General features: G+C 41.5%; 1 protein-coding gene across 4 annotated transcripts; it reads right to left on the bottom strand.

Annotated features, from left to right (window-relative positions):
* Positions 1–64: 64 nt before the first annotated feature.
* On the bottom strand, positions 65–12,375 carry golm2 (golgi membrane protein 2). 4 transcript variants are annotated; one of them, XM_049603880.1, is made up of 10 exons: positions 11,234–12,375; positions 7,891–7,945; positions 7,616–7,718; positions 6,786–6,876; positions 6,365–6,488; positions 6,087–6,170; positions 5,392–5,670; positions 4,927–5,064; positions 2,131–2,298; positions 65–1,126 (listed from the first exon to the last, which is right to left on the bottom strand). In XM_049603880.1, the coding sequence occupies exons 1-10, from the start codon at positions 11,558–11,560 to the stop codon at positions 1,050–1,052; spliced, it is 1,446 nt and encodes a 481-aa protein (XP_049459837.1). In that variant the 5' UTR covers positions 11,561–12,375; the 3' UTR covers positions 65–1,049. The 4 variants fall into 4 exon arrangements, with proteins under 4 accessions (XP_049459837.1, XP_049459846.1, XP_049459855.1 ...); XM_049603889.1 differs by having other exon boundaries at positions 6,087–6,167; XM_049603898.1 differs by lacking the exon at positions 2,131–2,298.
* Between the last annotated feature and the right edge of the window lie 1,322 nt (positions 12,376–13,697).

The following is a 13,697-nucleotide window of genomic DNA, read 5'->3' as shown; positions in this document are numbered from 1 at the left end:
CCCCTTCAAACTAATCTCTACATCTACATTGACTCTAAAGCACTATCACAACTGACAAATGACATGAAGCATCACCTTTAATAAAATTAAATTACATTCAATGTGCCTTTCCATGAGAAATCAATTTTTCCTGGCTGCACAAACAGAACTGATTTCATGTTCACGGATTTCCCTAAAAGGTGAGGATTCAGGTGTCCTCAGTACAAATGGTAACAGTTCAACTACATTATGTACAAGAAACCTCATTAATGGAAGCATGTGTACAGTATGTCAGTTCTATATGTGCTTGGTTAAATCTTTGCACACTGTGGAGACACTAACATCGCTCTAAGTATTGCTTAAGTATCAGTATTTTGCTCAGTTTGATTATTAATAAAATGTTTCAAATGCATGCAATGGCATTAAAAAGAAAAAAACAGAATGAGGAGCACTTTCGAGTGTCTGTCACAAAGAAAAGAAATTGATTTAATAGGCCATAAGCAAAGTCCTTGGCATTGGCAATGCATTCCCACTCCTGTAAACGAAAAATGGTCTTCCATGTAAAAGTCCCAAAATCATGTTAGAAAGGCAGAATGCCAAAAGGTTAGTCTCTTTGATAAACATCTCAGATGAAACGTTTTTTTTCTCATATATATCAAGAAACAGCAACCTGAAAAGAAAAGTAGCAAAAACAAAACAGTTTGACCTTGAAGCTTGGCTGTGAGTCAACAGGGCTCTTCCGGATCCCTCCGTTATGAACTGAGGCAGTTATCAAATAAACAACAGTCAGTATACAGTACGTCATCTCTACTGCCATAACTTAGAACCATTAGCAAATCAACAGCAGCTCAGGACAATGCCATGATTTTTTTTCTTCTTCTTTGTAATATGGTTATTCAGTATTAATTCATTTGTTGCAACGTCTGTCAAAATAGTCCGTGACATTGAGGATGCACTCTATAAATTCTTAAACATAATGATGTTCAAACTATTTTCTCAAGAAAAGACCTTGATGGTAGAGAGGAAGGTCGGGATATTTTTAATGAGTTAACGGCTGTGTGAGTTCCCATTCAAAGAATGTCAATGGCTTGATGTCTTTTCCCATAATCCACAGCCCGGTCTCCCTGCATGTCCCGATCATCATCATCTGGAAGAAAAGACAGCAACACAAGCATTAGAGCTTAAATATGAGACAATACACTTAAAGAAGTGCTGTAACCATACTCCTTTATCAGATTAAAACTGCAGATTAAAGTGCTGACTTTATGCTTTAACAGAAAGGATGTTCATGTCCATCGTGTGTGAGCAACGTAGGACTCACAGCCCTTCTTATGCATGTGTTAATCTGGAATAAATTATTGAGAAGGCACATCTATTTTTGGGAGGAATGCCTCATTCATAAATCTAGCATATTATTAGCTCCCTTGTTGGTCGTTATAATAACAAGGACATCCGAGATTTTTATTGAAATCCGACTGTGAACAAGCTAAACAGTTAAACACAGATATAACATAAAAATGACAAAACACAGCCGTGATACAAAAATAATATTTTACAGTTGTATCATATATTAAAAATCTAATCTAATAAGCAATCAGAAATTCATGTCAGGAGACAATGACCAAGACAAAAACATGCATTTCAATATTTCAAGGAGAACACAGACACATTAACAAACACAGTGAGCTATATTTATCTACTGGTCTAGATGTGGGTCAGATGTTTGGTGGGCACAGACAGGTGGTATCGCTAAAAAGAAGCACAGGCAGGAGAGAAAATACTAAATGGCGACTGAATTACTCTCACAGAACCGTAAGTTGCTGGGTCAAGTTTTCCCCATTCACGGGAGAATAGGAAGCTAGGACTGTTACTGTGCCTATACAGCACACAATGCCTGACACAATTCAGCTCATTCTGAACTGCGCACACAGCAGTCCTGCTTTGACCCTGAAGGTGTTTTGGTTATGATTCACTGAATAGCTGTAGTTTATGATAAATTCAAGGACCAAACTCAGGGTGCTGTGAGCTACTCTAACTGTCGGAACAGATGCAAGGGGGGGGCGGCAGCAGGACAGGGGTGGAGGGAGGGAGCAAGGGAGGAATGGTGGATACACATCTGGACAGGCAGTCCAGTCCCCCGGCCTGGCTCACCTTGAACGTCTTCCTCCCCACCATCACCATCCTCTTCCTCATTGTAGGCCAGCTCGGCCTGCTTGTCGGCCTCATACTCACCCACGTTCCCATCATCCCCATTGTAGTCCGCTAGCTTAGAGCCGTGTTGCGGATCTACTGGGGACTCGTTCTCATCAAAGAACCGGCCTGCAGGAGGCAGAGAAGGGCCTCATCAGGAAGGGAGGGAAGCGGAGGCAGTTGTAGGAAGACAGGGAGGAGTGGGTGAAATACTGCATAATGAATGCATGAAGGAATAAGTGATCGCGTGAAGAGGATGACAAGAGATAAGGAAGATGAGGTGAATGGATACACAGTGGCAGATTGTAATTAGGAGACGAGTGTTTCTGAAGAGTAAAGGAGAGTGAATCATAGACTTGAAAGCAGAGAGCCAAGTGGAAACAAATGGGGTTTTCTTTGTAATGAGGAACTGTTTAAAGTCTGGAGAGCACAGAGCGCTAATTGAGTTACCGGCTTAATCATCTTTACAATCCAATCAATCAAATACAATAGCCCTGCTGTAAATCCTATCTTATGTTTAGCTTTGTTGATTCAACTCAACAGTTTCTGTAAAGAGGTAGTTAACCCAAAAGTCAAAAATGCATGTTTTTTTCAACTAAGCTGTAGTGATATTACAATCTAGATTGTTTTGGCTTGAGCACAGTGTTGGAGATATCGGCTGTGGAGATGTCTGCCTCTTTTCCAATATAATAGAGATAGATAGCACTTAGCTAGTGGTGCTCAAGAGGGCCAAAAAACATACTCAACAGGTTCCTCAAGATAATCCACAGATCTTGTTGTGAGCAGTTTCATGTAGGAACTATTTTCTTCTATCGAACTCCACCCGCCGACCATATCAGCTAGCTCACCTAGCATCACTGAGCTAGCTAATGTTACAGCTCAGCCAAGGAGGATGCCATTAATGGTTACATCTTGCGCTGACATGGGCACGAACCTCTCATCCATGAGTAATTCATGCATGATTCATTCTGCATAGTGATACGGATGGTGGGTGTAGTTCAGTAGTGAGAAAATAGTTCCTACATGAAACTGGTCATAACATGGTCTGTGGATTATCTTGAATTACTGGGTCATGATTTCTGGAAAGAGACATTTCTGTGGAGTTTCAAATGTGTTTTTGGCGCTCTGAGTATGACAAGTCGAGTGCCATCTAGTTCCATTATATTAAAGAGAAGGCAGATATCTCTACAGTCGTTATCTCCAACACTTGGTAACTCACACCAAAACAATCAAGATTGACAAATAGTATGTATATTTGATTATGGGCTGAACTGTGGCTTTAAGGCTACAAATACGGTAAATTTGTTGTTTTATTGAACTGCATTTGTAGTGTTTTAACATGTTGTCCACCTCAATTAACATATGTGAAGAGGACAGACTGTTACAAATGTTTCTACATGTTACAGCCATGGTGGTGCAGCCATTTTACTTTTAACATTGGGTCTTGGGAAAAAAAAGATGATCCTGCACACTGATTTTGCTCAGAATTGATTGGTTATACTACTGTTTCAGTCCCTCTGGACCTTTGTCAAGAGTATTTTACTTTCTGAGTAAATACAGAGTATTCTTCTTTTTTAAGACTCAAGTGATATTTTCTGACGCACCTGCATCTGAGATAGCTGGATGTGCAAATATCTCCCTCTAAAAACCTTTTAATGTTGGAAAAGGATAACAATTGTTCTATAAGCAATTAACCAATAGCTGGGTTGTGTTAAAATATAAATAGTGTAAAACTAAAAGCAAGAAATTGATGTATTTTTCTGGATGTTGTGGATATGACCAAGTCAATGTGGAACAATGACATTTTTTTACTCTTGTAATTTACAATGTTTTCAATTCAAAATACGAACAATGTTTAAATAAACTTTCCTAAAATAGTGTTTTTGCCCTCTGATCTATAACGGCTGCTCAATCTCCATCACACAGGCATCTGATACAGTCTAAGATCCTATCTGATTTCAGATGACACTGTCGACAACAGGACAGGGTGGGACTTGAGATTCTCTGAGCCACGCAGTGTGAGCTGCAAGTGTCTAGTGAGCGCCACACGCTGCCAAAAACGAGACATCTGGTGGATGTCGGGTGTTAATTTGCTATAATAGGATGCAAGTATAATGAAATCTGAGGCAGAAGATTAGAGGAAAAACAAAATGAAGACGTGAACTGAATGCAGTCGGTGTTTGGAGCAGCAGCAGAGCTGCAGGGGGTGAGGTGGATGTGTAAGGGAGATGAAAGACTAGGACGTGTGACAACAGAGGACGAGGAGGGAGAAAAGGCAGCAGAGCAGAGCAGAGCAGAAGCCAGGCAGCAGGAACGGATCATCTGGGAGCCAGGTGTGTGTCATTTATCTTGTCTCCTCTGCAACTGAGCCCTCTCTCTCCTCCCTGACAGTGCTCCTAGCCGTATTCAGACATGACTTAACATTCAACCGACTTTTATGAAAATGTGTTATGTAGAGGTGGGAGTGTAACCGGTTAGCAATGAGGGAAATTCACACAGATGGCATCATGACACCAAATTGTACTTTACTCTCGACAGTGACACACATCACAGAGAGCTGGGAGGCAGCGGCTAAGCACAAAGGCAGAGCTAACAAGAATAGCTGTGACTGTACTGTTTCATGTGAAATCTTATTTTTCCCAACCCCTTCTGATTCAAAATCAAATCAACAAGTAAGTAAAAAAACACCCTGCAAACCACAACCTCTGCTGCAAAATTACAGTACTTTATTTTTCAAAGTGTCGTGGAGGAACTCACTTTGGCGGTGGTGTACTGGTTCTGCTTGGACTTGGTCTTTGGCGTGGTGAGGCTGGATGGGGTTGGGCACCTGGGCTGGGTTTGGGGGCAGAGGAATCCCCTTCAAGTGTTCGTTGTCACCCTTCACATTATCAGGAGCTGACAATAAGAAAGACACTTAGGTTCTGTGGTGTGTATGACAAAAATAAAATATCAAAAGGCTTGTGTTCTTTAATATAGCACCCTCAGTTTTGAAATAAGTTACACAAGAAAGGGAAAACTGCCAACAAAGCCTGTGCCAAGATAAAAGTTCTCTGCTTTTACCTTCACTTAACTAAACATTCAGTAAAATTACCATACTTAAAAGAATTAAATCAGCAAAGCTAAGTTTCAATTAAGCCTGAGAATGAATTATCACACGCCTAAAGGCTTAAAGACAGACTATTATAATTAATACCATATATATGGATGTGGTGCATTCTGTACCTCGCAGTTGTCTCTGCTGCTCTCCCAGTTCGTCTGCCTTGATACCTGCCTTGTTGTCTTCTTCAAACACTATCGGTTTGTCTGCCTGTTTGATGATGCCCGGAGGTGCGACCACCGCCGCTCGGCCCTCCACTCGGTCCTGCTGGAGCCTGGGCTGGTCCAGAGACATACCCTGCCCCCCGGGGCCGTCGGCTGCCCCGACTCCAGGTCCGGCACCGGCTCCCACGACCACATCAGGGGCCTCGTCATGCTTCTGAGTGATGGCTGGTTTCTTTAAGGCTGTAGATAAAAGGAGCGGCACAGTCAGAAAGCTTGGAAAGTTCTTTTTTAGGCAACGCGAGGGAGTGGACCCTGCCACAGCGCTACGCACAGCTGTAGGTTATTGTGACTCACATCTGTGGTCTGTTGGTTGTTTTTTTCCACCAGTTTTGGTTTCAATTTACAGTTTTAAACAGGTAATTTGATGTGTTTGTATAGTTTGAGTATACTTTTCTCACTCTTGGCTGTTTCTAGTCTTAATAAGTTGCAGGTTCAAAATCATAGGGCAGCAACTGAGTCCATATTTAAAACCTAATCAGTCTCTACTCTAATAAGTCACTATAAATGTAGGCTACATACATTCTACGTAAATTTTTGCCACTCATTAATTCACTAGGTTTACAAACCACAATTAAAAGTTAAGTACCACTGCTTACCAAATTGCACATCGTCGATTTTTCCTACTTCACTGTCTTCAATACCAGGCATGCCAGCGTCACTGCCAGGCTTACCCATCTCTTCTGTAACAGAGCAGAAGAGAATGACTTAGGTAATGGCTTGACAAGCTCCCTTTTACACAGTTAAAAAAACACGATCAAATACTACTACACAATGTGTGTGTGTGTGTGTGTGTGTGTGTGTATGCATCGCAATATAAGGAAGAACAATCAAGACTGTACGAGTGTTGGTTGACACGGTCACACATCTACTGTACCTTTTAAATCTGGGTTGTCATGCCGGTGAGTGGCCACTGTATGGCGCTCTCCAGTCATCTCCACACCTTGTGCTCCCTCTACATGTCTACCTGCCACTGCACCCTTCTGGCTGTCTATTACACTCTGAAAAATGATTAAAGGCGAATCAGAAAACGAAGCAAATGGAAAACTGAGAGAAGAAGACACTCTGTGTAATGAGTAGAGAAGCTTTAACAGGAACAGAGACAAAGAGGGGAGTGAATTTAGTTTGGCTGCGACTGTTTGCACATCTGCGTTAAGAATCTTAGCATAATGAATAAACGCTTCATTGCTCAACAAATGCAATGTGTAGCTGGAGGGAGGGGGGCACAACCTTTCACCATTTACTAGAGTCACGAGAATGCTCTCTAGCTCGTCGGTGGAGATTTTATCAATACTAACCTGTCTTAGCTTTGATGCTTCTTCCTCCAGGGTCTTCTTTGTTTCTTCACACTCCTCCTTCAGCTGTGCAATTTGACGTCCACACTGCAAACTAGTGAACACAGATTCCCTGTTACTTTCACCCACATTGTCTGCGATTTTCTTCACCTTACTAGGAAACTAATCTGTGCAAACAGGTGACAAATACATTTTTGAAAAACTGCAAAGCTGAGCTATGGTTAAATCTATTCTGAAAATCTTGTGACACCCAATGTAAGCGAAACATCACTGAGATTAGATCAGCCTTGTAAAGCGATAAGGAAATAGGGAAATTAAGATAATGACCTAACATAATCTTATTATACTGAAGGTTCTGTTCAAAAACCAATAACTGTCATAATAATGTGTAATTTGAGAAGCACAAAGTCATATTTTGTGAAATAATTTAGACATCACGACACAGATGATTGAAGTGGGGGGAGATTTAAGTGATGATGCAGTTTGTTATGTAGTGTTTGGAAGTACAGGCTATATTAACTGGTACTGACTTAATCAATGGGATCATTCTAACTACAGGGTGCAATTGTTTGATTCTTTTAATGTGAAATACAAAAACACCCACAAGGTAGTTCTGCTGTGTTGCTTATTAACATTTTTTTAGAGAACTGTACTTGTTTTTCACACATTTTATGTGTGAAAAACCATGACCATCCACTGGTTGAGCAGAGCAGTGCCCGGCACTTGTGGTCAGTGTTGTAGCTTTGGTTGATTGTAATGGACATGCTCTGCTGCAGGCATGCTGCGGCACACGTCTCATTAAGCTCACAAGAAATTCTAAAAATTCGACATACCTCTCATACTCCAGTTTTCTTTCCAAGGTAGTGCTGTTTTTCTTCACTTCTCTTAGCTGCTCTTCTTGTTTCATGAACTCCTGCTTCAGCTCCTTTAGCTGCTCTGTTTGCAGCAACACAAACAAACACACACACACACACACACACACACACATAATATTTTAGTTAGTTCTTTTCTGTTAAATGCAATATAATTTTAAAAGAGACTTTCCATCTGTTGAGGGATTTAGTGTTGGGGGTTGCCCTCTGGTGGCCACACAGGGTTAAAGGCCTACCTTTAAGCCTCTGGATTTCTGTCATTTGGGCTGTGACATCACCCTGCACCTTCATCTGCACACAAGAGAGACAACAGGTTTAGGACTCTTATCATCTGAAGGAGAGCTACAAACATTTGAATTCTTCAACACCTCAAATCACGCAGCAGCAGCCTACTCAGAGTTCCCTGCTAAGCCATAGATGTCTAAACAGTGCAACAGGTTTTCTAATTAGTAGACAGTGCTGTCATTAAGGCAAAGAAAACTAGGAACAAACAGGTTCGTCTTGTTTTATTGTATAACAAAGCTTCAGGTGGCACCCACTGTGACACGTTAAGTAGTAATTGCTACGAGGCAATACGCTCCTGCCTATCAAAACCAGTATGGGGTATTAGACATTAACCACATGCCTGATTGCTGAAATCATGCGAAGGGATTATGTTTTAGGATTTACATGGGGACCACAAAAATAAATATCTCACAGCAACATGCAGAAAACACCAGCGCAGATGTTAGTAGCTCATAACATAGCTGGTTTATGATCTTTTTCATTTAACTCACACGGAGAGATCAGGAAAATAGAAACCCCTGTACGCTGTAATGTAACCCAAGACAACAGCTCTGTAACACACAATACTGATGTGAAGCTGAAGGGAGCAAGTAAGCAAAGGAGGGAGGCAGAGGAGATAGAGGAGGCCTTGGACTTTGGAGTGATAGCTGAAATCGATCTTTTGAGTATCCAAATACGCATCAGTTTCCACACTTTGATGTTAAGATGGTGACAAAGTTTTCAAGCAGACTTAAAGTATTGAAAAGTGCACAAAGATCGCAGCCTCATTATGTTACAAAAATGACTGCACCGTCAAAATACAGATAAGTGCAGACACAATTTCTTTAAGAGCTTTGAGGGGGGGAAAATGTCACAGAAAATTAAGTGCATAAAGCCATATTTTGGCAAAACAACTGTTTTGTGATCATCTGAGTTCGTGAATAAGTTATACCTTTAACTGATTTGGACAGAGGGCGGTGACGGAAGAGCGGACAGGAAGTACAGCATCAATGTCAAGTGTTGTAAAAACCGAAGCTTCATCCTGTCACTCCCTTACATGTGGTTAATTTCCCCTGCAGCCTGCTGATACTGGCAATATAGCCAACAACACGGCCAGACAGACTATAAGCCAGCATAATTCATTCTTGTGCCTAATGGGTGCATGACTGTATACTGTACTGTGTAGAAGCCATTCAAGAACTCAACTGTCCCTACTTTCTCTGCATTGCAGGCCTCTCACTGTATGTAGCATGCATCTCTGTTGAAAAAGGGCTGGGCTGTTGACAAAAGAAAGGAGTGGAACAACTGCTATTCAACACCTGCCCTTATCTTGATTACGGAAACAGGGAGCTGGATCCTGAAGTTACGACCATGAAGCCAGGGTGCTCAGACTCCTCTTTGTTCCACACATCAGCATGTATACTTGCCCTAACAACAACGTATAACCTAATCTTTAACTAGATCTGTGCACATGATTCTGTGACTTGATACTGTAGGGTTTTATTTTGTGTATTTCTAATGTCTGCATGTATATTGTTTGGCTACATGGCTTAATCTCTTATGCAAACAGTGTAACAGTGTCAAACAATTCAGCTAGCCAAGAGGGATTTTAGTGTCATAAATACTGAATAGACATTTGGAATAAAACATAGAATAGTCAGTAAAACACGTCAGTTTGTCGCAGATGAGACGGTGCCAGCACAATGGGCAGTGAAACAGACGGCTAACTGTTATAGGGCCATTGTTTTGCTATGATTTGATTTGGCCACAGAAAACTGAATTGGCTCATAAACACAGTGTGTGATGGTGAGCAGGAGAAAAGATTCAGAGTGGGAAATCGTTTGAAAAGAGTCATCTGACGAGTGACTCTTGTTGATTTCTCCATCCGAGATCATTTTTATGTAAATGGGTGTTAACTTTTTATGAGCACTGGCTGGTTTTAATTTCAGACCTTGTTTGTTGAGCATGTATAAACATTTCTCTATGCATTTGTGGCCTATTATAAGTAGTGTTATCTTGCCTGTCACTAGGTAACCAACTCCACTCAAGAAGATGATAGAAAGGTTGATGTATTGTGGTTGAGGACAGCTTCTCAGCATATGTTGAGCAAAACAAAAAACTGTTGCTCACGGCCTTCCTCTTATTCCTGCACATTATCTTGCTGCCTGTCATCTATCAGACCGGCATAAAGTCATTGTTTGCTTCTTAACAAAATGATATTTAATGTGTTCTAGTTTAGTTCTACTGGGTTGACTTTGCAAACCAGCAGTGGTTCAACTATGACACTACACCACATGTTAAACAAATGTATGCCTGTCCATGAGAAATAAGCATGCGAGACTGAATGCAAATTACAGGAAAACCTCCCCCTCCATCTGTTGTCTAATTGTCTCCCAGGGCAGCTGGACGCACACTAATGTTCAGAGGGTGCTGGGACACAAAACACAGTGAATTGCTGGCTGGGCCACTGCACAGAACAAGAGGTGGGAATAGTCTTGTGGAGCATACAGACGCGCCACACTTCAATACATTTTAAGTGGCTCAGAGGCATGGGCACGATGAAACAACTCCATTATAAATTTTTCTTCCAAAAAACTAAAGGGACAGATATTAAAACACAGTGCTGTGAATAAAAAATACTATATTTGTGGAGCAGAACTCAGGCTCTGACGTGAATGAGTTCCCAGTGAAGGACGGGTTGATGTGTCACCTGCCACTTGGTACCATAGACCTTTTGAAACAAGACAAATTGCTCTCGCCATGATGACTATGACCTTGCCTTTTTTGAGTTGATAAAACTACCCAAAATCTCCCTCCATCATGAGTTAAAGTTTTCATGTACATGCCACTATGATATAGAGTGGGGAGATCAAAGCAATATAATGTAGATACTGTGATGAGACTAGATGTGGTGTGATGATTTTGGATGTTGTAATATTGCACAATATCATGGGAAAATTGTCACAATCTAAATGTATGTGAGTGGCTTGGAAAATAAACAATGAACCTGCTTTGTCCTCATATTACCATGACTATTTGCTCTCTCAGAGAACACACACACACACACCCCTATATTAAATATTGAATGAGCATTAACATACCCAAACAATACACACTATTGAAACAGAGGTAAAAAGTCAAAAAACTAATATTCTCACTTTGTCATTGTCACTTTGTTTCACCTGAAAATGGTGCTGTCAAAGGGCTTATCCCTGTCTGTGGAAACTTTGATCACCTGTTCCTACGTGTAGCACACATGTGCCCTTTGATCATTTCACCTGCTGCCAGATATCAGTTTATAAAACCGTGGTTTACCTTTTCATCAGTGCACTTTTTGATGAGCGCCTCCCGGGCCTGCAGCTTGCCCTCCAGGACGCTGTAGTCTCCATCCTTCTGGTCGATCTGCTTCCTGTGCGTGTCCACCTGCACCATCAGCTCCGAGTTCCGCTTCTCCAGCCGGCTCCGCGCCGCGTCCGTGCGCTTCACCTGCGTCTGCACCTCCGCCAGCTCATCCAACAAGCGGCCGTGCTTGTTGGTCACTGCCCAGTAGTTGAAAGACAGTATGGCGATGATCACCATCAAGAAGATGAGGATGAAGGACGGGAGGCGGCCACCCCGTCGGTTTGCACCAAACCCAACCATTTCCAAAAAAAAAAAACCCAAAGTGTTCACGTTACTTCTTCAGGTTGTTACCGCAACCTTACAGAGCTCAACGAGAGTAGGCTCCGGCTGTAAAACACATCCGTCTACGTGACATGCCGTGTATATGCGGCAACCGCTCGAAAAAGCAAACACTACAGTTACACAGACAGACAGTCATGAATGTGCGAGACTTTTTCACATTTCTACTGAGCTTTACTCTCCTTCCTCCTTCCGCACACTGGGCATCTTCTCTGCAACTCGTCCAATGTCAGTAGGTTAGATGAAATACGCCCGCAGGGACGTGGCCTAGCTCAGCTGGCAACGTTAAACACAGCAGACGAGACTAGACGTGGACAGCTAACGTTACACGGCACCGTGGCAGTGAGGAGTGCACATACAAATCATACAGCTAGCTATATAACGTTAGCATTCAGCTACTTCCCTCCAGTGGTCCTGTTGTGAGCCCTGTAGGACTGCACACACTGACGCTTGGAGCTCCGTTAATTACAGAATCGCCGTCAAACAAGACCACTGATGATTTTCGGTACCGACCTGACGTTAATGTTAGCTCCTACTGACGTTAACGCTGTCCAGCTAACCACTCCGCACAAGCTAGCAGCAACGGTAGATGCGCGAGCACAATTAGCGACCGTCACACAGAAAAGTATCGTCTCTTCTTGCGGAGGAAAGATGTATATCTTGTAATTAAACGAACAAAATCCTAACAAATATTAAGAACACGGGCTTTGTGTCACTCTCTCCACCTTTCGCTGCCGACCAAACTGCGCTGGGTGAAGCTAGCTGCAATCCGCATGCGCAACTTCCGGTTTCTTCTACAGGAGCACAGATTAATTTCAAAATAAAAGACCAAATTGAGCACAAACAAAGCTAGGCATTTATCTTTTGATTATCTTGCCTTTGGCTTCGCTTTATGTATTAAAGCCAGGCTGTAGGCTTAAAGTCTATACTTTTATTATAAATTATAAACAAAAATCATTGACCACACGGTGACAATAATATCATATATGAAAACATAGCGACTCAGCGTCCCAAAACCGGAAGTACATGGCCGACTGGAAGGACACTTTACACATATAATGACATAAGGGTCCAGATTTTTTATATTAAGCAAGTGTTGCGTGTTAGACTTGAAAAACTAAAGCCTACGAATGCATTGCCACGAGTCAGCTTTTCAAAGCAACATAATTAATCCATTGAAACCGGTTACACATACCTTACTGCTCCTGACCACCTGCAGAAAGAAAAATCCACTGTGTAAACTCAAACACTCCCCCCTCTTATCAAATGAGTGAAGACGAAATGTGTTCTCTCCAAAAATAAATAAATAAAATGTCATTTTAAATGGAGAAACACCATAAGGAAGTCATTTTGTGGCCTGTAATCCAAGTCTAACAGTGTCTTCATGTAATTTAAGTAATGTACTTAAAGATACTTGCTGCCTGATTCTGTGGTTTTATTTTAATTAATTTATTTATTTTAAATAACAGTAGGCTTAAATTAGCCTAGATGCAGTCTCTGCACTCACTGACTAACTGGAGGGTTGTGCAGAATATTAATTACTAGATAGGTACACACCAAATGAATAGGTTAACTATCTGGAGTCTCTCCACCTCTGACTTCAAACTAACTTTTGCCAAACATCTATTAAAGCTCACATATTGCCATAATTGGTATTCGTCTTAGGATAACTCCCTTGCCATTGTAACTTTGGTCTAATTGCTGTAAATAATTGCCAGTATTTCAGTCAAAAGTATTACAAATTCAGGCAATTCTGCAAGGGAAAAGTCTGACAAATCATGATCTGAAAGCTGCCTGGCATGAAAAACAGCGGTCACAAGTTGGCTCTAACCAACACTGACTAAAAGAAACATCACTGGGTGTTTAATTAAACAACACTATTAAATAAAACATCACAAACTTGAATAAAAAAACATATTATTAGCTTCACCAAACTGATATTTATGGCAACGCTATTGTATCGCCATGTGTTTCTATTATTTTGGCCACCTCTATGTGCCTGAGGTGAGCAGAAGTTCAGAATGCTAACACACACAGACTGACACACGATCCACAAACATGCACTGAAATAAGAACACGCACCACTTGATACAAACTC

The sequence above is a fragment of the Epinephelus fuscoguttatus genome, linkage group LG2 (genome assembly GCF_011397635.1).
Source record: "Epinephelus fuscoguttatus linkage group LG2, E.fuscoguttatus.final_Chr_v1".
Taxonomy (NCBI): domain Eukaryota; kingdom Metazoa; phylum Chordata; class Actinopteri; order Perciformes; family Serranidae; genus Epinephelus; species Epinephelus fuscoguttatus.
Note: the sequence above shows the minus strand (reverse complement) of the source record. Positions and strands in the feature narration are given on the sequence as shown.

Excerpts from the sequence above, each read along its gene's own strand:
- golm2 (XM_049603880.1), bottom strand. The coding sequence starts at position 11,560 with ATGGTTGGGTTTGGTGCAAACCGACGGGGTGGCCGCCTCCCGTCCTTC. Across the intron at positions 7,719-7,890 it reads AGAAATCCAGAGGCTTAAAG|AGCAGCTAAAGGAGCTGAAG; the intron begins GTAGGCCTTTAA and ends TGCTGCAAACAG. Across the intron at positions 6,171-6,364 it reads TGACAACCCAGATTTAAAAG|AAGAGATGGGTAAGCCTGGC; the intron begins GTACAGTAGATG and ends GCTCTGTTACAG.